A 24,367-nucleotide genomic window follows, 5' to 3' on the forward strand; every position below is an offset into this window, starting at 1 on the left:
TTGTGTGAGATTTTGGTGATGCATTCGGAAAGTGTTCCCATGTTGCGCGGTAGTGTCTGACTATATTTCCAGCTATACTTGTTTCCGAGTGATCAACCGCAGATTCTGCTGCGTACTAAATAATTTGCACTCGTCCACGCGAGTCTTCTGGATTTTGCCAATTCCGCACGACGAGAGAAGAACACTGTGGACTCTCTATTAAAATACATATTTATACATATTATAATAATACATATAATACATATTATATTAACATTACAAAAATGGAGGTGCTACACGGATGTCAGCTCCAGCACCGCACTTTTTTAAAATCTCTTGAAAATGATTCAACAATAGGCTTTTTCAATAGTTCTCGAGGAGTTCTACAGTTCCTAATAGGTTTTAACAATAGTTCTGGTACGTAACATCGTTAAAATACGAAATTCAAATTCAAAATTTGAAAAATTGAATAAAGCTTTCCAAATACTACTAAAAATTATTGGATCTTGATTTACTTTCAAAATTTATTCAAAATATCAGTTCCTAATAGGTTTTAACAATCGTTCTGCTACGCAACATCGGTAAAATATGTATTAAATATGCTTGTGGCATCATACGCTTCAGTGCAGGCAGACACGAGTTGCTTGCTTTTGTCATATTAAACTTACCGAGCTTACACTGTGCGATCGAATTTAGGATTGCAAAGAGAAAAAGTATTTAGGCTATATCCGATGAGTTGTCTTGTTCTAAGTGTTGCTTTGGGAACCAGCGATAAGTAACGGAGGAGTCTGCCCGCCTGGCTATCCGTTCGTGATGACGTTCGGCTCGGCTACGACGGGATATGCATTATCGACAGAGGCGATGATCACAAAATTCTATTCCCGGACTCGCCGCTACGATTTAGTGCCATGTTTTTGGTATCGCCCAAAACCGTAGCGTTGTGCATCTCCCTACTGATCTCTGATTTTCCACTGGACTTTTCCTTTCATATACATATGTTGGATGTATGTACACATATACATCATGTAGTGCAAATTCTCATTGGATGATATTTTTAAATAACTAATGAGAACTTGCGCCTTTTGAAAAGTGCAGAAGGTTAGGTAACGAGCAAACCTAATGATATGAAATACATGCTTAGGTATAGGATCCGTGTGCGTACGCATATAGCAAATACTGGACACGACTGCCATTTCAATATGGTAGGAAACATGCGCGCTCAGAGAGAAGCTGTCAGTTGTTGCGCAAACGCAAATACAGTCTAAGTGAAAAAATTGTGTAACTAAAACATATCTATTGTTACATATGTAATTGGTGCTTCTATTCTTTGATCGGACTGTACGCGGAAAGAGACAGGGAGCTTCTGTTTCGTCCCTATTTTCTCTGTCTTTCTCTCGCATGCTTGATCCCCCACCTTACAGTGTACATTCGGATTGGTATCAATTGGTATAGTTCAGTGCTTGTAACTAAAAGGTTACGACAGCCAAATCTTCTGCGCAGAGGAAGCGTGCAATGGCAACACCGACCAACGGCAATGGAAATCTCGTTGACGAGTTTGAGGAAGCTTTCCAGGTAATTGATGATAACCTGCATAGTTATTTCTAAGATATTTTTATACGGCTCTAGAGCATCTTGCTACATGTAAACACCTCTCAATATTAAGAAACCGGAATTTAATTACTCATTTCATTTGACGTTAGCAAGATGAGATTCTAGAGCATAATTTCAATTTATTAAAACTTAATTTCAACTTGCATATTATACATTTCCGGAAATGTAAGCCTGTGCCTTTGATTTTGATGAATTTCTATGAATTATATATTCTGTAATTAACAGCAATGCCTTAACATCCTAACGAAGGATGAGAGTCTAGGAAGTAACGGTATTGGAACCTGTGGTGGTTTGGCTGTTGACAAAGATGAAGCTCGTGGAGAAGTCGAGCAAGTTACATTAAGGTTTATAGACCTTGCTCGACAAGTAGAAGCATTTTTTCTACAAAAGAGATTTCTTCTTTCGGCTCTCAAACCAGAACTAGTTGTAAAAGAAGATATTAGTGACCTGAAGCTTGAATTAGCCAGGAAGGAAGAACTCATTAAGAGGCATTACGACAAAATAGCTGTGTGGCAAAATCTCCTTGCTGATTTACAAGGATGGGCAAAATCTCCTGCACAAGGACCAGCACCCAACGGTAAGAAGGAGAAAAAATCCCTTTTTGGCAAAGGACATTTCTTTATGGATGTCGTTACATGTATAGGTCTGGCAAACGGTAGTCAAGGAGGCCAAGGCCAACAAAGTGGTAATGGTGGTGGTGGATCTACGATGCAGCAGCAACAGCAACAACAACAACAAATTCTCCAGCATCAACAACAACTTCAACAACAGCAATTGCAGCAACTCCAGCAGCATCAAATGCAACAGCAACAGCAACAACTCCACCAACAACAGGTATTTAAGTAATACCGTTAGAACCACCCATCAAGTTTCAACTTAGAGGTAGACGCGGTATCAGAGATATATACGTTCCTTGCAAGGTGCCAAAATGAAAGGAAGTAACATACAAGACATAAAATGGGAATAAGCAGAAATTACATGAAAGAACCGCGCTGCGGTACATAATAGATATATCCAATCGGGAGATAACTGTAAGCATTATCTTCCGATAGAGCATTGAATTACTTCGGCCTTCCTGTAAATAGATGTTAATTTGATGAAATTCTAATGCCTGTCTGTCATTCGTATCATTGTACCGCGCAGTGGATCGCATCTCCGATGAGAAAAATCATGTATCTTATTATTATTCTGAGTTGTTACGAGCCAGCATCGTTCGTCATTTACGCTACGTTCTTGTAATAACCATTAAGACTTTGATATACGTGTATATACGTGTATAGTGTATAGAGAGTAGCCGTTAAGTAAGTCCTTGCGTTCTGTTAGTGAAATTGTGCGAGTGCACGTACTTTGAGAGAGAAGGAACACAGAACGAGTAGTGGAGTGAGAAAAAAACAAAAAATGAAAGATATAATAAGGAAATAGTGAAAAGGAGCGAGAGCGACATAGCGAATGCAGTGTTGGGACTACCTAGAGGCTACCCTGAGATTTCCTCGAACCGATTGTACAAGTGCAACGAATGCAAACTGTTGCGTAAAATCAGTGCCTTATAGAGAAGTCCTACCGTAAAATCGTATACTGTAATAAGATGCAAGATTGGAAGTGCTCTTATCGTTTTGACGCGAGGGATGCAGGCATGATTTGCGACTTGCGAAGCCCTTTAAACGATGATGGGAGGGTTTTCAAACACAAACTATATTATTATTATTATTCTGTACCGAAGAAAAATCTTAAATACGATAGAGCGTTATAATTAGCCTCTTAGAGGGGTACGGAGAAACGGTGCCAAAATAATTAACGTGGAAATGTGTACAAATGCCTAGCCAAAAATATAATAAATCTGATAAAGACAATAATAAACAAAGCATAGGGGAGTGATTAAAAAACTACGGCAGCTTTTTCTAGCGTTACTACAGCATCCTATGGTAACCCTGCATATATACATATATAAATATCAACAAGCACAAATTAAAAAGTACACTGAGTGACTATACAGACGCGCGAAACGCACATCACTTATAAAAACACGAAGTTACACGCACTGACTTAGGTGTACGCGATTTATCCAGGAGCAAAGAGAAACACGTAGATCTCTAGTAGAAATGTTTTTGACTTGCGATCATATTTTAGTATGTGAGTTTTATCGTTGGATAATAGCGTTTATTATTTTCTTCCTATATTATTTAAATCTCTCTATGTCTTCTTCGACGATGTACTCTTGTGCCGTCGTTTTTTTTTGTACTTTTACAAAGTTATTCTTTAAGTCTCTTCGATCACTCTTTTTTTTTTCTTAATTCACATAATTCTATTTGTTTCGTATCCGTACGTTTTCTTCGTTCGATCAGGCGGTATATACTTTTTGCATGTACATACGCATGCATGCATTCTTGTGTTTGCACGACGGAGAAGAAGGTGAAGCAATTGGCGAAATATTTAAAAATATGAAATTCTTAAGGAGTTTAATACTGTCGTGTTCCGCCGTGCAAATACTTTGGTGTATTTTTTTCGGACGTACGAAGTAGGTCTCCTTTTTAATATTATAGATAGTAGAAGCCTAACGATACGCGGATTCGTGGCTATTCCTGATAAGGAGTTGTTCATGGGTTTACGCATGTCCCACTTATGTTGTCATTACATGCAAGTAGATATCTCTAGAATAAAACTCTGTTCACGGTGAAACATTGTGCTTTCTTTCATTCACCTAGCCTTACCAAATGCCTCAGTCCTTTCTTCCCGTGGCTTTATAGTTTTCTGCCAAATCTGTCTGTCTGTTCGTTCGTCTTCTACTTGTATCTACATGCATGCGTGTCGAGTGCCTTCTATTAGAACTTCTAGATCTTGCCAGGTGCAACAGAGAAAGTAGCTTGTGACCAATCCAATCACACGAACACAAATTTTGGTACAGCTTTAACGGTGTAGTTCATTTCAATCGATCATCTGGTACCACGAGTAATTACAATGCTCAATTAATGTTTTATGATTTTTTCATATTACGTTTATTCGATAAAATTCAGTTTTGAGTTTCGCAAGGAATCGCATGTTGCGCAAGTCTCCCTCGAGGAAAGCACAGTCACTGACTGAATCTTGGTACTGAATTTAACGTTACAGGTGCAACAGGGAACAGGTGCGCCTCCTCCATCGAGTTTACAAGGAGTCGGCGTGTCAGTGGGTCAGCAAGGAATGTTCATGGCCCAAGGAGGTGTTGGCGTAGCTGGCAATCGTGCCGCAGGTTTCCCCGTAGGAGGTGTAGGCAGCGGCTCGCTTCAGGGACCTCTGGCTTTTCTGGAGAAGACAACGAGCAACATAGGGATGCCGGAGAGGAGGAGTTGACGCGGAAGGGGGAGGGGGCGGGGCAGAGGTCGAGGAAGAGGCCGAGGACGTGGTCGAGGAGGAGGCGGTGCTTTACCACCTCCACCGCCTCTACTTGATCCCTCGGATCCCTCGTCTTATGCAGCCGCCGCCGCTGCTGCAGCTGCCGCCGCAGCTGCCGCAACGGCGCCCCTTCCCCCGCAGCAGCAACAACCGCCGCCGTCCTGCACTTAAGTAAATAAATCTAAATGCGACCGCGAGTGACGTCATACCAAATTCCTGGTGAGACTCAAGTGATAACCTTACGGTCGTACGAATTATTCGAATATAAGTGGCATTCAAAGTTCAGATACACCGTACCGAGTAAATCGGATGGTTTATTGGGACATCAACTTGGCCAATTGTTCCTTATTGGAATTTCCGAATTACTTAGCTAAATACGATTAACGCATTTGTAGAAACATTAATGAAGATGCGCGAATCATTGAACAAACGCGAGTGCAGTATCAATTTATCCTTTCTTTCTCTCATTGTTTCGCTGCTGCTCTCAAGCGCTTTGATTATTTAAAAAAAGTTCACTTGGGATGCACTGACAATGACAGCAGAGAATTAATAAACGATGGCTGCTAGATAACTTGTAAAGATATCGAAGCAGTGGATATGTACATAGATAATGCATTTAATGAAATGTCGAAAATTTGATATGTATATAGAATTAGTAATGGGCAGTCGTATGCATTACATATATAAATATAGGTATATATTTCTATTCTTAAGCGATTATTGTACTTTATCTTATTTTTACGTAACCGACGCAATTCCTATTGTCATGCGTAATCGTCACACGACACGTTTCATACGAAGGATCCGTATTGTCAATAAAAAAGGATATAAGTATCGAGAGGATGGCTACTTAGTTCGTTCGGCTTTAACACGTTTATTACACTGATAGCTTTGACATATTGTTATAAACATGGCTCCTTCCTCTATCCACCTGTACAACGCTATACTATTATACAATTGGAAATAGGTGCAGTGAAAGCTCCCAGGCACTATTGTTACAAGATACATAAATGTGGCGAGGAGTACGGCATTACGTCGATACCTTTGATTTTAACGTGAGAGAAAGATAAAGAAATTTCTTAATAATATTCAGAGGGTCTGTTTTGCTGTACAAGAAGGAAGAGCATCGGAATACGTAGTAAATGCCTCGTAATAAAAAGCAAACGATTTCGTTGAAAAAGAAAATCGAGAAAAATAAACTGATTAACATCTGGCTAATGGCGGTTTCTTAATCTACGTGTGCATACGTGTATGTGCGTGGGTGTATCATTATATAATATAAAAATAATGAGGCACACGCAGTAGGTCCTTACTTATCGGGATAGCTGCAACCTCAAGCTATCTGCTGCAGAAACTGTATGAGGGTACGGGTTGGGCGGCCTGTCATTCCTGGCGGTAAATATGGCAACTCCTCGTTTCCTGGCCCCATTACTCCAGCGATGTCCAAGTGCATCCAGGGCGTGTCAGTGCCGGCAAATTCACGGAGGAAGCCTGCTGCGTTACAGGAACCGCCGCCCTTGCCTTTGCCGACATTATTCACGTCTGCGGCTTTCACAGATTCTACGAATTCGTAAAGGATATTTTATATCGTCATTTGATATGCATAAACGAACTGACAAAGAAAAAGTAAAATGATGCTACTTGTCATTTTATCGTTGTAATGTTGCCACAGGGGAAATCTCCAAACGCGATCGCCAGTAATTGTCCCGGCGTCTCTCAACTTCTCGTAAAGCTCGCAGCAGTTGGAAAATACACCAGTGGCAGCACCTCCTAGAGCGATTCTTATAGCACCAGTCAAAGTAGCAATGTCTAAGATGAATCTGTGCGACAAGTAAGAAAGTTTTTTTATTATAATTAGCAGTTAACGATTAATAGGATATCGGGAAATGGGTGCAAGTACTTTGGATGAAATTCCTGAGCATAGCAAAGTGCGTCAGCCAAAATGAGTCTGCCTTCTGCGTCAGTGTTATCCACGATGATGGTTTTTCCATTCATCGCGACGACCACGTCCCCGGGCTTGGTGGCGGTTCCGGATGGCAGATTCTCCGTGAGAGGAATTAGTCCGACGATATTTACATTCAATTTTAGCTCAGCAGCTGCTTTTATCGATGCAACTACGCAAGCTGCGCCTCCCATATCAGCGCGCATTTCATCCATTTGAGCTGAGAGCTAATTGTATATCCTTATTTAATCATTTACTTTTATCATACGAGGTCATGTCAGTGTGAAAAAAGTACCTTGATGCTGATTCCACCGGAATCAAAAGTTACACCCTTGCCGACGAAAACAATTGGTGGCACGCTTGTATCCTCTTTACCCTTGTAATTAATCTCGAGAAACTTGGGAGGCTCGACGCTACCTCTAGATACGCTCAAGAAGGAACCCATGCCCTTCTGTTCAGCCCATGCTTTGTCATGGACCGTAACTTGAACACCCAGATCAGTCAAGGTTTTAGACACCTCCTCTGAGAATATTGTAGGCGTCATGAAATTGGCTGGTGTATCGGCGAGTTTCCTTGCCCAGTTTTGTGCAAGTGCCTTGATAGTACCAACTCTCCATGCTTCCCTGTTTTCATTTAAACAACATAGATGGCGTGATGAATATTAATAGTGTGAATGCCCGTTATATTCAATAGAAAAAAGACTTACTCATCTTCTTGATTGTATAATGAAATCTTTGGCAATGTCTTTTGCTTTTCCTTGTTCTTAAATTCTTGGTAAAACCAAGAAGTGAGACCAGCGCCCTCTGCTGCTGCCTCAGCATCTCCCAAAGACTCCAAGGTAATGTCTTTGATTTCAACAGAGTCCAAAGCTCGGCAACCAGCTGCATAATTAAATTGAACATTGATTATCTTATGGAGGTTTTTAAAAAATACTGGAAGATTGCCGTTCATAATCATTGGCCGCAAAGTTGAGTACCTGCTGCTGCTATGCGAATATTTTCCTTTCCCTCATGAAGTTCCTCCAACTGGTTGATACCCAAGTTCGGTTTTCCGAGACCAACCACGGCGATACCCGCGAACTCCGATTCGTCCAAGCCCCAAAAGACCCTGGTTTCCGCCTTTTTTATTTTTGGCCCAGCTCTAAAGTGGCAGAGATACTTATTAATACCTTCAATTTATACAAGATGAACACAGTAAGGAAATTCAAGCATAAAATAGGAATAATGCTTGGAGGACTTAATATGAACATAATAGCATAACGTCAATATAATCAGACACCAATTAGTCAATTTATTAATTATAATAAACTGTAGCCATTTTGGACACCGATCAAACGCAATACATCATTTTTGTTTTTAAAATATGATCTAAAAATATACTATTCTTTACAACTCACTTTAGCAACCACCTTTCTTATCCGTTCATCTGTATAACTTTCTATGAATCTACATGAACTTCTTTGACTAATTAAAAACTACATAGTAATTTACAAACTAATTCCTTCTAATTTACACCGTGGGGTAACGATTCGTCTTGGCTTGGATACATCGAAGTTAAAGAGCGAAACTCGTTCTTCTTCTATTAAAGTTTACCTAATGAAATTTGAGCCGCAGGAGTCGTGACTAATTTTTTTCAAGAGCTAAATACAGTTTCACGGGTTGGAACGTTACAATACATCTATCTATGTATAGCCACTAAGGAATCAGTGACTCCATCTATAGTATCTTTTTATACGTTCTTATGGAGTTTTTCATTGTATCATCAGGAAGAAAATCGTTCACGAAACACAATATCTTTTCTTTATGCATTTCAGGAGGTTTCGCTCACGTGATATTGTTTTCATTGATACGTACTATTGCCTTTATTATTTGACATATGTAACTTCGATTTTTAGACTGACACGTAGAGACTGGCTGACTGTCACGATAACCATAGGAACTTAGAGCGACTCTACAGAGAGCACCTACTCGTTAATACGAGAGGCTTAACAAGAGAGTTTTTATGAAAATCATAATATGAAATAAATTTTTGTCTGAAATATGTACTCTTCACTGCTGAAGCTATCTGCTCCTACTCGTTTATCTACATTGGCACAAACAAAATTGCTAGTATATACCGTTATTGCTTGTAAGTATAGCAATTTCTTATTCTTACATATTTATTATCTAGTTTAAAGCGTTAGGCTACTTTGACTCGAAATATACTTATATACTAATTGCATTAAGTGGGAATGATCAGGCTCACGTTTTTTTCTACATTTTTTATGACGCTTTACGCCTGAATCCTGTTCCTCGTCCTTTTCTCACCCTCGTTAAAATTCTATAAGTTTTTTACTTGAAACAACTCTTGCAATATACATGTATTTACAGATGCATCTCCATACACGAAAAACTTTAAAGGAGAGACAACTTTTTAAATCTCAAGAACATCTATCGAGTCTTATTGAACTCGGGATGACAATAACAGAGTCGCATCGGTATAACTGACAAAAAGTAACTTGAACACGAGAATTTTCTTTACAGTATTTCCTTAGTGGAATCTTCAACTATTACGACTCAGTCGGTACTTGAATCGACATAAAAATCGAACAATTCAATTGAATCGTACCCGTGCTTACTAGTGGTGTAACGCCACATCAATTGAGAGTCAAGCTATATAGTTTTTTGTGCACATTTCTTCTCTAAATTAGGTAGATAGATAACTAATCGTATTAGGTCAGTCTCCGAGAAACATGTACATGGAGGCCCAATAAATTTCCCATTATGAATACCGCATCATTTCATGAATACGATCTAGGACCAATGATACTTCGAAAGCTACATCCTTGCTCTCGTTATCTCATAATACATAAGTCCACGTGCTGATAGTGGATTTTGTGCTTGTTCACAGTGACGTCTTCTCGACCGCTCTCAAACGAGTTCCAGTATCTTGATGATACCCTGTGAATTGGCAGCCACCACGACATTCGACATCTGTCTCCAGCATACCGCAGAAACAAATTCATTGAGGTCCTCCTCTCTTCTTTCCTGAAGCTCGAGGACGCTCCTGACGGCGTCGAACTTGTAGGAGAACAGTTGCTTGGTGAGGCCCTTGTAATATACGTAGAGGGCATTGTTCTCCGATCCGCAAGCAACGTAATCGCCATCTGTAGCAAGACCCACGAAATTCTTCTCATTCACGTGGCCGACGAAGGAGCGTAGACAGTGTGGATTATTGATGTTCCACATTTTGAGCTGGGAATCCGTACTGGCCGAGACTATCTCCTCCTTGTTAATAAACTTCACGTACGAGACGGCCTTACGGTGGCCTTTGAATATGCACAGAGCTTCCTTCATGTTACGAAGATCATAATAATGCACGCAATGATCTGCAGACCCAAAGGCCAAGTGGCACGAGCTGCGTGGATTGAACTTCACGCAACAGACGTTGGCTTTGGCCTCCAACGATGCTACGGAATGATCAATATTGAGAGACCAGAGCTTGACTCTTGCATCGTCGGAACCTGAGGCTATGAGTCTTGTGTCTACGTCGTTAAAGTCAACGGACCAGCATCTTTTCTCGTGCTCCTGAAACGCTTTGGTCCTTTGACCAGTCGCTGCGTCCCATACTGTTACGGTTCCTTCGTAATCCGAGGAAGCTAGCATACCCTTGTGATAAGAGTTCCAGGACACGCACGATATCTTTGAACTCGAGACCATTTCGACGCATGGGTAATGAATATCCACGGTATCCCTTATGACGGCGCCATAATCGAAAACCTTGATGCGTTTTGTGACACCGGCTATAGCAAAGAATTCGTTATCCTTATCGAACTCTATGCTAGACACGATAGTCGAGTTATTGAAGATATCCGAAGAGTAATTGAGCGTGGCCAGCGGTCTCAAGGAATTGTACCTGGAGAATTTAACGAGATTCTCGCGGAAGACGTCGAGGCCAGAATTTTTGCCGTGACTCGTCTCACTTTGTGCCGACGTCTTAGTCTGACCGAATAATAATTCTTTTGCTCGTGAATCAAAGTAACACTGCACGAAATCTTCAAAATGAGCGTGCATACGTTTTCTGCGTACAGCTAAGGTAGAAGTGGTCACGTGGTCGTTCACTTTATCACTAGCAGCTAAATTCGAAAAGGCATCGTTTCCGCTCGCTGCTGCTGTCTCATTAGGTTTCACCATATTTGAGTCAATAATATCTATCAGGTCGATCATCTCTTTCCTTATAGCCGACACTTGAGCTGTGTCGTTTTCGCTAGATGCTTTTAAATCCTCCACTCTTGGACATTTACTCTGAACGTCCCTGAGGATGCTTTCGACCTCTTCCATGTCCTTCTTGATCAAGGCTACTTCCTTTTGCAGCTGATTCTTCTGCTCTTCCTTCTGCTGCAAGAGATGCTTGAGAAACTCGTGGAGGAGCTTATTTTGTGCCGCACAGGATTCTGCCTCCAAGAGATGCTTCCTTTGCGTGAGGACTTCCAACATTACGTTCACGTCGGGTAGAGTCAGGTTGGCACTTTCTGCCGCGACGAAATCTCTCAGGCCGTCGCAAGGTGGTATTGACAGCTCAGAGCCCACGACACCTCGACTTCTATCGCCGCTTCGCGATGATCCCAACTCGGCAACACCCTTGTCTCGCATTTTGTACTTCGAAACAATCTCATTGAGCAGAAAATTTGGAAAGATGTCCTGCTGGCCCAAGGTAAAGCTACATTTTGGACAGCGGCCATTTGCTTCGAGCGACTTGGCGATGCAGCGGTAGCAGAATGTATGACCACATCTTGTTATGTGTGCTTCGTCTATTACTTCGAAGCAGATTGGACACAGGAAGTCATTATTTTTGTCCTCTAGAGTGCCACTTATCCCGTGGAGCACATTTGTAGATTGCAAATGTCGTTTTGTGGTTCTTCCACGTTCCATCGACCCGCTGCTACTCCCTGCGCCACTTCCATTACCAAGTGCACCTCCACCGGCCTGCGACATCGCTCTGATATTTCTGATATATTGCGTGTGTTTTATCTTGATGCCTTCCGATCTCACAGCTTAATTATGAATTCCATAACACCTTTTATGTAACTCCAGGAAAATCATTCATATGCAATTTCGTTTGTGAAACCGGTATTTTGAGAAAAGATGAAATTTAATCGATCGGTACGATTTAATTTTTGTTAACATGGAGAGGGATTCTCTTATCAATTCTTCTGCGCCATGTCCATGCTTCTTATCACACATGTAACGTTACCGCTCGGCCTAGTCTCCCCTGAAACAATCAAAATAATGCCAGTGAGCTTGTGGGATCTGGGTCTAACTCGATTTCTAGTTTCCACAACGAAAAACATTCTAGTAGGTCTCGCACGAGACGACTGTTGGTAAGCAGTAGTAAATGTTGGGTGAAGCTCAGGCAGCATTATAATAATTGTTTCAGGCTGAAAAGGCAAATAAAATATCTAATACTTAGGTGCGACTACTGAGTATGTAGGAGCAACTATGAGTTGTGCATCAGTGAAGTTTATTAACAAGTCGTTTAAAAATGTATATATATTCCCAAATGTATTATACTAACAAGCTACAAATATAAACCAAATATAATTCTGAGGTAAGCGATATGATTCTTGATGTAGATACAACTCCACCGCATTATGTTCAATGTTCAATGCACAAGTATAATTACTCCAGAATTATCCATATCTTATTAAATATTATACAATGACAAACATAGTTGATTGATAATTTTACTGAGACTTACAGGCAAATATTTTTCAGTAGCTTTCCATTGACTTTCTCATTGTACCTAGCTGCAGTAGGAGTCAACGCAATACCATCCTTTCCCTCTGCTTCGTAAATCCCAAGTACCAATCCTTTCTGTAATAATCAGTCATGAATACATCACGACAAAGATGTTAGAGGTTACATTGAATGTTCCATATTTCAAATAGTAAAAAAGATACTGGATCAATATATCTTGTCTGGAGAATGCACAGTAGGCTAAGAAAAGGAAACTATTTCTTATCCTGAGAAGCTCTTCATTACTTAAACCTACAATTACAGTGCGTTCATGATTTGTCGCGCAATACGCACGAATTTCTGGTAAACATTCAAGATATTTTAAATATGAAGAAACGAAAGAACAAGATCTATGAAGTGCAAAGGCGGTAACGCCGCGCTACAATTTCTATGAATAGTGAAAATTTATAAAAATAATCACCTTCATGGTCGAGCGGGTGCAGAAGTAACGTAATTGTGAATGTCCGTAATGTAATCCCTCTGTTCTGATAAGAAACAATGCCATAATTTGCTTACGAGAGCATTTAAGTGGCCTGTTTTGCTGAGGCAGAACCCCTCCACTCCCGAGCAGTGTTCAATGGGCGGCCATAACGGATCTCGAATCTCGATTACGCTATTGGCTTCCGCGCAAGCGTTCACTACATACTGGTACGTATTTTCAATTTAGGAACTTGCGCTTTTATTAATACAGGAACAATAACCAGAATGTAATTTTTATCAAAACTATTCTAGTTAATCTTGTAAAATAATAAGAAATCTCTCCGGTAACTTTCATTATAACCTTACATTCCTCTGAAAATAAAAGAAGCAATACTGTTGTTTGTCGTTAAAAATAAAAAATGCAATCTCCAATGCATTTACTTTGTATCTTCTTTTAGATTTGATCATTTATAACTATAATATTCGGTGTTTATGTAGCTTCGAGAATAGCACAACAGTTTACTTGGTATTTACTTCAGTAGAATGTGATTGACACAGGTTTAAAGAAATTTCTGAAATTTGAATTATGTCGTCGAGGAGATATTGGTAAAATGGCTCCTCCAAAACTTCTGTACTAGTTCCAGTATATTTTCTGTACTTACTGTGCCCACTGGCTATCAGACAGAAGTACCCATAAGGCTGACCTTTTTTTAACAGTATCTCCTCAGTGATTATGTTTTATTAATTGTCATAACATACTAACGTGTAGTATTATATTTTTTGTACAGTATTCGTCGAAGGTAACACATTTGTTGAATTATTAACGCATCTTATAATCATGGTAAATACATTTAAAATGTGAATGTATGTAAAGAATATCAAATATTTCCACTCATGACTGAATGTTCATGATCAACTGAGAAAATGCGCCATAGGATCTTCATCGCGTTTACGTTTCATTTGATAAGCTTCAATTTCTTCGGCAGAAGGTTCCTTAGCTTCATACATACTATTGTATGGACGTTTTCGCTCGTCCATCTTCAACAATTTTTCAGCATCTTTTTGATTCTTCAATTCTTTTTTTAACGCCTCCTTTAACTTACTCTCCTCCTTTTCCGCTTTCCTGATACTCCTACGTTTCTCCTTTTGTTTACGCTTTTTATCCCTCTTTTTAGCCTTGCTAGCTTTTATCTCTGGTTTTGTCTTCGTATCATCCTCTTCCGAAGATGAATCGCTCGAGGAATCTTCATTTGACGAATTTTCGTGACAAACAACTTCCGTCTTCCTTTCATTATTTTGAGGTTCCTCTTCATTCTTTGGTTCTTTACTACTGTTTGGAATACTATCATTACTGGTGTTTGCTGTTTCAGAAGCACGAATTCCAGCTACTCCAGTGCAATAAGAATTTTTTATGTAAGAATGACAACATTTGTAACCCCAGTTGCCTGCTTGCCAGTAAGATCCCCAAACTGATGTATGATTATTAGGAAATATGTCTTCTTCATATTTTGATCTAATAACCTGCCTGTCTTGGCCTTTAATTATCTGAAAGAAAAATATAATTGTTTAAAATATCACTCTAAAGCAGTAAAATATCCAAAGTATTTTATAAAGTTTTAATAACATACTTTTCCATATCTGGAGTATTCCACGTAATTTTCCGTTTGTGCAAGAAGAAGCGATGTCGGTGGCGCGTCCAGATGTTCTTCACCGCCGTAACGATCTATAACACTACCTCTAGCTTTGTCTTTTAATTCATCTCGCTTTTTATCGTATTCCTGTTTGAGTAGCTCCAGTTTTGTAGGTTCCGCGAGTAAATGAACATCGACACCACGTTCATGGGCCTCCCACGCAAACAATTGAGCGGTCGCGTGCTGTTGCGTATCTCCTGAGAATCGAACAAAATTTTCTCCCTTGTAATCCACCCTGAAAAAAGTTCAATAATACACTATCTAATAGAATATCTAAGATATAGATAGATTGGATTTTTTGTTTCATACTCTTGTTCGGTTCCAACATATGGATTGTCCCTCATGGATCTTGTTTTTGGATCGTAATATGCTGAATTTGGATCCAAATTGCGAAGATATTTAGCTGTGTCTTCGCGAATTCTTAAATTTCTCACAGTAATACGTTGTTTTGAATCGACTTTAGTTCCTGGCATGTCAACCTCATCTACATATTTATCTTCATCTTTATCAGAATCTTGATCATCGTTTTCTTCTGCATTAAGTTTGTCTGCACGCATTTGTCTTTTTGCTTCCTCAATCTTTTGATATTCTTCTACAATTGCTCTATGCTCAGCTGGATCATAACCAGCCCACCGATCCCTTTTGCCATCATAATCCACAGACAAATCAGGTTGAACAAATTCGTCAGGTGCAATATCAGTATTTGTAAATTTTGCTCCTACTTTCCGTGGCCTTTCCATACAATCTTTTCGTTTATGCGTCATAGCACCGCAATTTTCACAAGCTCCTTTACGATATTTGTGCACTACCTTACTTGCATCTACACCTCGCTTGTACCATTCATCTAACTGATTATATTGTTTTTGTTTTTCAGGCTGTGGTCTTTGATGTTTTAATGTAGGACCCTGTAATTAGATACATATATGTATACCATGTCTCTACAAAAAAAAACCATATTATACAAATTACAGTTCTCTTGGCACCAAAGAACTACTAGTAAAGAAGACCAATCTTATGCCAATTTGTGTATGACAGTTACTATGTACACAGACTTGCTATAAGTTTTATTTCAGATACAAAATACACAGGGGTCGACCCTTTTTTACTAATAGTCTCCTGCTCTTAGTAATATAGAAAACATATCAAATTGTGTCATACCTGTGCACCAAAGTACCATGGCGTTGCACTAATATATTGCGGAATATGTGGATTGATATCTTTTCCTTCCTCGTCAACAGCAGCTGGTGCGGTACCAGCTTTTCTGGCTTCTTCTAATTCCTTAGCTTTTCTCCAATCTTCTCTACTTTTTTTCCTGGGCTCATCTTCGAAAGTACTCTTGTTTTTCAATATTTGAGATACTGGGACGTTCGTCAAAGGACTTGCCATTTTTACAAATTAGCAATACAACCCAACAACTGTCTTACGCACGATTGTTTTTTACGCATTAAAACTTTTCACCCTCGTTTACGTTAGGTTACAAAAAGTCATCAACGATAGCTGACGGCCTGACAGATATGAGTAGGGAGTGATAGGGAGATGTACAACGCTACAGTTTTAGGCGATACTAAAACCATTGCGCTAAATCGTAGCGGTGAGTCCGGGAGTAGGATTTAAAGATGATCGCTCCGCTGATAATGCATATCCCGTCGTAGCCGAGCTGAACGTGATTACGAACGTGAGCCTGGCCGGCAGAGGTTCTCCGCAACTTACCGCTGGTTTCCAGAGCAACCCTTAGAACGAGGCCGCTCATCAGATATTGCCTAAATATTTTTTTTGTAATCTTAAATTCGAGTGCCCAGTGTAAGCTCAATAAGATTTACTAAGAGAAAAGCCAGCAACTCATGCCTGCCTGCGTTAAGGAGTGCAGTGATGCGGTGCTAGCTTCCAGCATTATTACATTATTATAACAATAGTTCCAAGCGGAACTATGGTCCCAACTATCTCGGAACTGTTTGAAACACAATCTGAAAACAGCACTGAAAGCCAGCTCCTTATGCATACCTGCACTGAAGCGTATGGTGCGACTAGTATCCTTAATAGGTATTTTACCGATATTACATACAGAACTATTGTTATTGTTAAGATTTATCAGGAACTATAGAACTCCTTGAAACCCATTGAAAAGCCTATTGTTGGAACATTTTTAAGAAATTGCGGTGCCAACTTCACACCCTTGTAGCACCTCAACTTTTGGAAAATGTTTCATTAATAAGCTTTTTCAATAGTTCTAGTGGAGTTCTATAGTTCTTGATGAGGATCCTATAAGAATCTCGACCGATCAGAATGATTAGTTCTCGAATTTGGCTATTGTCAAAGCAGTCTATCTTGAGGCACCAACCGAGGTGTTACGAGTTGGCTCGCGCTCCCGTGCTATCTATTGATAGTTTTTCTAGCCGTGTTTCGATACGGTATACCAAGTTCTCGTTCGTGTACTTCTCCAGTTGCTCTCGCGACATCCACAAAATTCCGTGGATTTTCTGTGAGTGTTCCGGAAGTGCAGTGCCCACCTGAGTGTCTCCTGAATGCAGTTCTCGGCATTCACGAATCAACTGCACCAGCTCCGGTGAGTACATCTCCACTGCGTTCCATCGTTTGCACCCTCACAGTTTTTCTTTAAATTTAACATAAGTACGTGCTGTTTTAGGAACCAGCGGTAAGTAGCGGAGAGCCTCTGCTCATCAAGCTACACGTTCGTAATCCGCATTATCAACGGAGGGGATGATCACAAAATTCTACTTCCGAACTCGCCGCTGCGATTCAGCGCCATGTTTTTGGTATCGCCTAAAACCGTAGCGTTGTGCATCTCTCTACTCATCTTTGTGTGAAGGATCAGGTAGGTGCACTGATTCAAACCGGCGTCCGAACGTGGACTATCGACCAATTGTATAACGCGTCCAGAGGAATTCACACTGTGCTATTGGTGTCGAGTTATGTTCAAACGCGCCTTTGATGAATGTGACTGAGTTCTGAAGTACAACACGTGCCAAACAACGTAAGGTTTGCCGCCAAATTCTCGTAACGCTCCGTGTATTTTAATTAAGTGTGCGATTTATATTTTATTAAAAAATGGATGTGGGCAATTTGAACGCCGGACAATTACGTGTCAAGGATGACGTCGGAATACAATGCCAAAAATTATTTCAAGATTTTCTCGAAGTGTACGTACTTTGTATTATTATATTATGAGTACACATTCTTTGTGTCATAAACTTTGTCCTTGTACAGTATATTTGCAATAATTAATACATTATATTAATTGATTTTCTTTGATAGATTTAAAGAAGATGGTGAAGTAAAATATCTTGAACCAGCTAAAGAACTAATTAGTCCAGAGCGAAGTACTTTGGAAGTTTCGTTCGATGACATTGAGAAATTTAATCAAGTTTTGTCAACTACTATTATTGAGGAATATTATAGGTCAGTTTTATTCATTTCTAATAATACATTTTCAGATAAACCACTTCATATACTAATATTAACTATAATTATGTGATAACGATATTGTTTTTAGAGTATATCCATTCTTATGTCAAGCAGTTTGTAATTATGTGAAAGATAGAGGAGATATGAGAAAGGAGAAAGAATGCTACGTCAGTCTTGTTGATGTGCCAACTAGACATAAAGTGAGAGAACTTACTACGGCAAAGATTGGAACGCTTATTCGTATATCAGGACAAGTTGTAAGAACTCATCCTGTTCATCCAGAATTGATTCTTGGTACTTTCATTTGTATGGATTGTAATGCAGTTATAAAGAATGTTGAGCAGCAGTTTAAGGTAGATTTAATTTTTCTATCATACTTTGCATATACAATTTTTGAAAACGTTATGGAACTCTATTATTATTAATAGTTTACCAATCCTACAATTTGCCGAAATCCAGTATGTAGTAATCGTCGTCGATTCATGCTGGACGTGGATAACTCAGTGTTCGTGGATTTTCAAAAAGTTCGTATTCAAGAGACGCAGGCCGAACTCCCTAGAGGATGCATTCCGCGTTCACTAGAAATTATTTTAAGAGCAGAAACGGTCGAGACTGTACAGCCTGGTGATAGGTTTGTATCCCAAATTATACTAATGTGTATTTGAAATATATCACATTGTAAACTAATGTTTGCATACATAGATACGATTTTACGGGAACGCTTATAGTGGTACCGGATGTTGGATCTTTAGCATTTCCTGGTGCTAAAGCAGAATTTGGATCCAGACACAAACATGGTGATCAAGGGGAAGGTGTTAGAGGACTCAAAGCTCTTGGTGTCAGAGATTTAAACTATAGAATGGCATTTCTTGCATGCAGCATCACTGCAACAAGTTCCAGGGTACTAATACGTCACTTTATTCACATTGAAAAACATAAGCCAAAGGCATCGACTAATGAGGAAGATGGGCTGCTTATTTAAGGTATCACTAAACATTTCCATTGCTTTTGTAGTTTGGTGGTGTTGAAATGGCAATGGAAGAAATATCCCAGGAGATGATGAAGCGACAAATGACAGAAGCAGAATGGAACAAGGTATACGAAATGAGCAGAGATAAGAATTTGTATCAGAATTTGGTCTCAAGTTTATTCCCAGCCATTCACGGAAATGACGAAGTCAAGAAAGGAGTTACATTGATGCTCTTTGGTGGTGTGCCCAAGACCACCATCGAAGGCACCACACTCCGTGGTGATATTAATTGCTGTATCGTAGGAGATCCTAGTACTGCCAAGTCGCAGTTGCTCAAGCAAGTAACTGATTTTTCTCCAAGAGCTGTGTATACCTCAGGGAAAGCATCCACTGCAGCTGGTTTAACAGCAGCCGTCGTACGAGATGAGGAGTCATCGGATTTTGTTATTGAAGCTGGTGCGTTGATGCTCGCAGATAATGGGATTTGTTGTATAGACGAGTTTGACAAGATGGATCCACGAGATCAGGTTGCCATTCACGAAGCAATGGAACAACAGACCATTTCTATTGCCAAGGTAACGTTCAATCCCCATATTCTTCAGTATTAATAGTAAAATACCTAAAATTACTTACTTTACATATAGGCTGGTGTCAGAGCAACCTTGAATGCTCGAACATCCATACTTGCTGCAGCCAATCCCGTAAACGGTCGCTACGATCGCAGTAAATCCTTACAACAAAATGTTTTATTAACGGCACCTATCATGTCTCGATTTGATCTATTTTTCATCTTAGTTGACGAATGTAATGAGGTCATAGACAATGCAATTGCCAAGAAAATCGTTGATCTTCATAGTAACAATATAGTTAATATAGAGACAGTCTATACTCAGACGGAAATTCTGAGATACATTAACTTCGCCAAGCACTTCAAACCAGTTATACATCCGGTAAGTTCTATGCTTCTAAATAATTAACAGCTCATTTTTATAATATTGCTTTACATGGAACAGGACGCTGGGGAAATTCTGATTGAAAGTTATACGACTCTCCGGCAAAGAGAAGGTACCGGCTCAGGAAAGTCCACATGGCGTGTTACTGTACGTCAATTGGAGAGTCTGATACGACTATCTGAGGCGTTGGCTAAGCTTGAATGTGTCGATGAAGTCACAGAAAAGCACGTTAAGGAGGCTCGACGATTACTGAGCAAAAGTATAGTGCGCGTAGAACAGCCAGACATTGATCTCAACGAGGATGAGTACAATGAAAATGGCACAGGAATGGAGCTGGACGATGCACCGCCTCTTATGGCTGCCTTCAACGCACTTGACAGCAATGATAAAAACACTGCTGCTACTACAGGTAAGTTAATTAAGACCTTTGGATTATTGTGTCATACATATTTATTTTTCATTTATTGTTTAATGTTAATTACAATTACTATAGATGAAGCAGCATCCGCAGACGTTCCTAAAAAGAAGCTCACTATGTCCTTTGATGAATACAAAAATCTTTCCAACATGTTAGTGCTTTATATGCGCAACGAGGAGAATCGAATTGAGAGTGAAGGTTCGATCGAAAGTTACTTTTTTTTTATATTGAACAGATTTTTATTATACATTTAAGTCTACAGAGAATTCTTTTTTCATATTGTAGATGAAAATAAGGAAGGTACAAAAAAGTCGGAATTGGTTGCATGGTACCTTGATCAGATACAGGATCAAATCGATTCCGAGGAAGAATTGCTGGAGCGCAAGGCACTTGTTGAGAAAATTATAGACAGGCTAATATATCATGTATGTATATAATATAATAAGAATTATAATATATATTGTTCACTAATATACTGTTATTTTTTTAGGATCAAATTATAATTCCTTTAAAAACGGGTGAATTAGGAAGCGGCGAACAGGACAGCGACGAAGATCCTACGCTCGTCGTTCATCCCAATTACGTTATAGAGATTTAATGCTATAATTCTTTAACTCTCGATCTTGGACAAGAACTTAATTTTAATTGTAAGAAAGTAAAATAAAATATTATCTTTTGATACACTTTTCCCATACAACGTTTTACGTTAAGGTGAATGTTAGCTTTCTTTTCTGATATTTATAATTGCACAAGTTTTATTAAGATATATTTTTATATGAACAAATTTATTGTTAATAGATATTCCTAATAAAATTAGCGATGGGCCATTCCAATTTTTAAAAATTTACACCAGCAAGCTTAATACTTAAATTTCTAAAAATTGTAACAAATGATTACAGTTCCAGTTGATTTGAAGCTTGTATACAAAGTTTGCTATTTACTAATCATATGAATGGTACATAGATTGCTAATAACACGCAAAAGTAAAAAGCTTACCTATTTCTCGTTCTTTAATCTTCATCTGTTGACCCACCTTTTCCAGAGCGTCAATATGAAATTCAAGTCATTAGCACGGTTATGATACTTGTCCTCATAATTATCTAGGACTGTCTAATTACTTAGAAGCCAGGGTCGTCGAACGAGATTAGACATATAAATAAACAGGCGTTCAACGGTGACGCGATTCTCTAAATATCAACGTGGTACTTATTACTTTATACCTTTTTTCAATTCAAAAAGTTGTTCAGTGCCAATATTGTTTCTATTGCCATTTGATGTAGGCAATTGAAATATTACGAGCAAAAATCATAAGCTGTAATATCTTCAAAGGATCAGTAGCACCCATTGTACAAATATGGTTATCATGGAGGATACAACACCGCAGCAAGTAAAAATAAATTTCAATATAACAAATATTTTAATACATGTACAATTAAACAGTGGATTAATAGCACGACAATAAAATATTCTACTCTGTGAAATAGATCTTGTTGACAAATGCATGAGTGAAACGTTATTGCTAATAAAATTTGAGTAAATTACTGCTATACATATAATGATACATATAAAATGCATTAAATGGTACTGTGCTGTTATGCAGTTGTCATTACGAATTCATGAAGCAATAGATGATATTTTAAGTATGATACATATATTTGTCTATTAAATAATTTGTAATTAAAGTTTCGTTCATGTTTTTGTCATATTTACAATATTAAATTAGTCAAGTGATAAAGGTGCCTTTTCATGCGCCGCCAACGATGATAACCTTGATGATAAAGTGATCTTCAACTGCCGTTCGCGTCTGATCGCATTTGTTGCTAATATAATAATTAGTTTTCAAAGATAACTGACTGTGCAAACATTACTAATAAACATAGGAAAAAAGATAAAAAGAAACAAATAGCCGGAATAGTTGCTGCTGGCATAGAGTTGAAAAAATTTGAACGATATTAGAAAAATAATTTTTTTTTCAACTCAGCGTGCGAAATTCAGACATATTTTAAATTAAAATAAATGAACATGTTTAATTTCTTTCAGGAACGACAGTGGGTAGCCTATGTTGGCGATTTTTCGATCTGGAAAAAGTATTTAGATAAGAAAGACGGTTTCACATGGATCTTGGTTAAATTCCTCGACTCTCTACTGCGCGGATATGGACAAGTGAGTGAAATATATATATAATTAAGACGAAGTAGGGGCATTATCATTTTTTTTAACGATTAATTGATTATAATCAGACCATATTTGTAATTGGAATTTAATATAAAATAAAATATTAGTCTTTAAGCATTTTGTCTAACAAGTTACAGCGGACAAATGAACGAATATCAAGTAAGCAATATTTCCTTAATGACATACGAAGGCCTTACATCAATATTACATCTATAACTTTGTGATATGAACAAAAAAATTGATTAATGCATTCAAATATTTAATAATAATAACATGCACGAGAAAAATGATTATGCATATAATCATATAATATTTTATACAAGGTGTCCGGAAACTGTAGGTACGCTAAACATAGCCGTATTTCTGGTCGAAAAATCAGTAGAAAACTCCTTTGGCATTTTTTGATCTGACGTCTAATTATTGACCTATTAATCATTTTACTCATCCAATCAGATCCACGCTTCACTTGAATGCTTGTCCATGCATTGGGCTGCTCCCTTACTCGTATGAAGAAATGGGTTATGTTTGGCTAAAAATGTGTTAAAAATACTTCTGGGTTCGAATAACTATGAGTAATTATGCGAGAACGCTACTTATTAAAAAAAAAGTCATTTGAAATGATTGATCTCTAATAATGTTATTATTGCTTTTTGTTAGGAATTATTCACAGTTATTCAAGCGGAAAACAATTTTCGATTCGAATATTGCCCATCTCTTCTCATATACAGACTTTGTAACAAATATTTTACGAAGTGACGCATATGCCTTTCTATACATATGTAGAGACTTCATTGTTTTCGAATTGTCAAAAAATACATTGGATTCGTGGGTCGATTATAGGTCCTCACTTTTTTACGTAAGGCCTGGTCGGTCGCGATGTATATCGATAATTTTTGTTAACTTTCTAACGTTGATTTGATTAGAATAGTTACATGCACTTGTCCCGTTGAAGATGAGACTATAAAGGGAATGTAGAAGGTACAATAAAAACAAGAAACAATGCTTTATTAACGCACTTTCAAAATTATTTCACAGCTGTACAATGATCCATTTTATATCTGTTATAAACGCGCACAATATTATTGACAACGAAACGGCAATTTAAGTACTTATTTAGGACAGTAAATTATTTTGCAAATCTTTCTAGAATGTCGTTTTATTTACCACAAATAAGTTTTTTTGAAAACAAAAATAAATATTCTCTGCTGTAATCAAAATAAATTGTTGAAAGCTCTCATACTTTTTATTGGCATTTCTGTTTAGGTTACTGAATTAAAATCTGAGGTCGAAATTTTGAAAAATATGAGATAGTGGAACCAATGTGGCAAACCAATTGTTAGCCATTTTGAATTTTTGAACTTTGAATGCAGATTCGTATTCAACGACGTCAAAAATCCCCCGAGTGAGTTTCATCCAAGTCGACTTTTTGCATTTTTGTATACCACTTTAAATTCATAAATTTTTAGTTTAGATTCATGATTAGTAACCTCAAAAACACCGGAATACGAAATACACTCGAAGGTTTACATATATTATATCAAACTCTCGCAGAATATACGGAAAAGTTAAAAATTGAATTGAATATGTAGATTCTCGAAAATAAATTACGTTCAAATTGAAATATTAATAAATTAGGTGTTTG

The 24,367-nt window shown here is 38.4% G+C and overlaps 4 protein-coding genes across 5 annotated transcripts; 2 read left to right on the plus strand and 2 right to left on the minus strand.

Moving 5' to 3' along the window:
• Positions 1-971: 971 nt before the first annotated feature.
• On the plus strand, positions 972-4,934 carry LOC107270408 (mediator of RNA polymerase II transcription subunit 28). Its single transcript, XM_015745406.2, has 4 exons — positions 972-1,551; positions 1,816-2,167; positions 2,234-2,424; positions 4,696-4,934. Exons 1-4 carry the CDS (start codon positions 1,492-1,494, stop codon positions 4,915-4,917), a joined length of 825 nt encoding a protein of 274 aa, XP_015600892.1. The 5' UTR covers positions 972-1,491; the 3' UTR covers positions 4,918-4,934.
• Positions 4,935-5,813: 879 nt separating this feature from the next.
• Positions 5,814-13,279, minus strand: LOC107270404 (E3 ubiquitin-protein ligase COP1). Of its 2 annotated transcripts, XM_015745399.2 has the most exons (8): positions 13,097-13,279; positions 12,638-12,753; positions 7,878-8,041; positions 7,608-7,782; positions 7,197-7,524; positions 6,860-7,128; positions 6,601-6,779; positions 5,814-6,519 (listed from the first exon to the last, which is right to left on the minus strand). In XM_015745399.2, exons 1-8 carry the CDS (start codon positions 13,178-13,180, stop codon positions 6,293-6,295), a joined length of 1,542 nt encoding a protein of 513 aa, XP_015600885.1. In that variant the 5' UTR covers positions 13,181-13,279; the 3' UTR covers positions 5,814-6,292. The 2 variants fall into 2 exon arrangements, with proteins under 2 accessions (XP_015600885.1, XP_015600884.1); XM_015745398.2 differs by lacking the exons at positions 5,814-6,519; positions 6,601-6,779; positions 6,860-7,128; ... (1 more) ...; positions 7,608-7,782; positions 7,878-8,041 and adding an exon at positions 8,163-12,151 and having other exon boundaries at positions 13,097-13,265.
• Positions 13,280-13,673: 394 nt separating this feature from the next.
• Positions 13,674-16,346, minus strand: LOC107270405 (pre-mRNA-splicing factor Slu7). Its single transcript, XM_015745400.2, has 4 exons — positions 15,945-16,346; positions 15,096-15,691; positions 14,724-15,021; positions 13,674-14,640 (listed from the first exon to the last, which is right to left on the minus strand). The coding sequence occupies exons 1-4, from the start codon at positions 16,170-16,172 to the stop codon at positions 14,008-14,010; spliced, it is 1,755 nt and encodes a 584-aa protein (XP_015600886.1). The 5' UTR covers positions 16,173-16,346; the 3' UTR covers positions 13,674-14,007.
• Positions 16,347-17,044: 698 nt separating this feature from the next.
• LOC107270415 (DNA replication licensing factor Mcm6) lies at positions 17,045-21,244 on the plus strand. Its single transcript, XM_015745419.2, has 12 exons — positions 17,045-17,349; positions 17,431-17,944; positions 18,060-18,203; positions 18,298-18,562; positions 18,638-18,840; positions 18,912-19,110; positions 19,224-19,754; positions 19,824-20,129; positions 20,193-20,541; positions 20,626-20,748; positions 20,836-20,975; positions 21,041-21,244. Exons 2-12 carry the CDS (start codon positions 17,853-17,855, stop codon positions 21,146-21,148), a joined length of 2,460 nt encoding a protein of 819 aa, XP_015600905.1. The 5' UTR covers positions 17,045-17,349; positions 17,431-17,852; the 3' UTR covers positions 21,149-21,244.
• The last annotated feature ends 3,123 nt before the right edge of the window (positions 21,245-24,367 follow it).

The sequence above is a fragment of the Cephus cinctus genome, unplaced genomic scaffold (assembly GCF_000341935.2).
Source record: "Cephus cinctus unplaced genomic scaffold, Ccin1 Ccin1_scaffold0754, whole genome shotgun sequence".
Taxonomy (NCBI): Eukaryota; Metazoa; Arthropoda; class Insecta; order Hymenoptera; family Cephidae; genus Cephus; species Cephus cinctus.

What these genes read in the sequence shown, in the direction of transcription:
- LOC107270405 (XM_015745400.2), bottom strand. Translation starts at nt 16,172, where the DNA reads ATGGCAAGTCCTTTGACGAACGTCCCAGTATCTCAAATATTGAAAAAC. An exon ending in CATGGTACTTTGGTGCACAG is followed by an intron (nt 15,692 to 15,944) that starts GTATGACACAAT and finishes ATCTAATTACAG; the next exon opens with GGTCCTACATTAAAACATCA. An exon ending in AATACTCCAGATATGGAAAA is followed by an intron (nt 14,641 to 14,723) that starts GTATGTTATTAA and finishes TTTTTCTTTCAG; the next exon opens with ATAATTAAAGGCCAAGACAG.
- LOC107270408 (XM_015745406.2), top strand. Translation starts at nt 1,492, where the DNA reads ATGGCAACACCGACCAACGGCAATGGAAATCTCGTTGACGAGTTTGAG. An exon ending in ACAAGGACCAGCACCCAACG is followed by an intron (nt 2,168 to 2,233) that starts GTAAGAAGGAGA and finishes TTACATGTATAG; the next exon opens with GTCTGGCAAACGGTAGTCAA. An exon ending in AACAACTCCACCAACAACAG is followed by an intron (nt 2,425 to 4,695) that starts GTATTTAAGTAA and finishes TTAACGTTACAG; the next exon opens with GTGCAACAGGGAACAGGTGC.
- LOC107270415 (XM_015745419.2), top strand. Translation starts at nt 17,853, where the DNA reads ATGGATGTGGGCAATTTGAACGCCGGACAATTACGTGTCAAGGATGAC. An exon ending in TCACTGCAACAAGTTCCAGG is followed by an intron (nt 19,111 to 19,223) that starts GTACTAATACGT and finishes TTGCTTTTGTAG; the next exon opens with TTTGGTGGTGTTGAAATGGC. An exon ending in TCAAACCAGTTATACATCCG is followed by an intron (nt 20,130 to 20,192) that starts GTAAGTTCTATG and finishes TACATGGAACAG; the next exon opens with GACGCTGGGGAAATTCTGAT.
- LOC107270404 (XM_015745398.2), bottom strand. Translation starts at nt 11,874, where the DNA reads ATGTCGCAGGCCGGTGGAGGTGCACTTGGTAATGGAAGTGGCGCAGGG.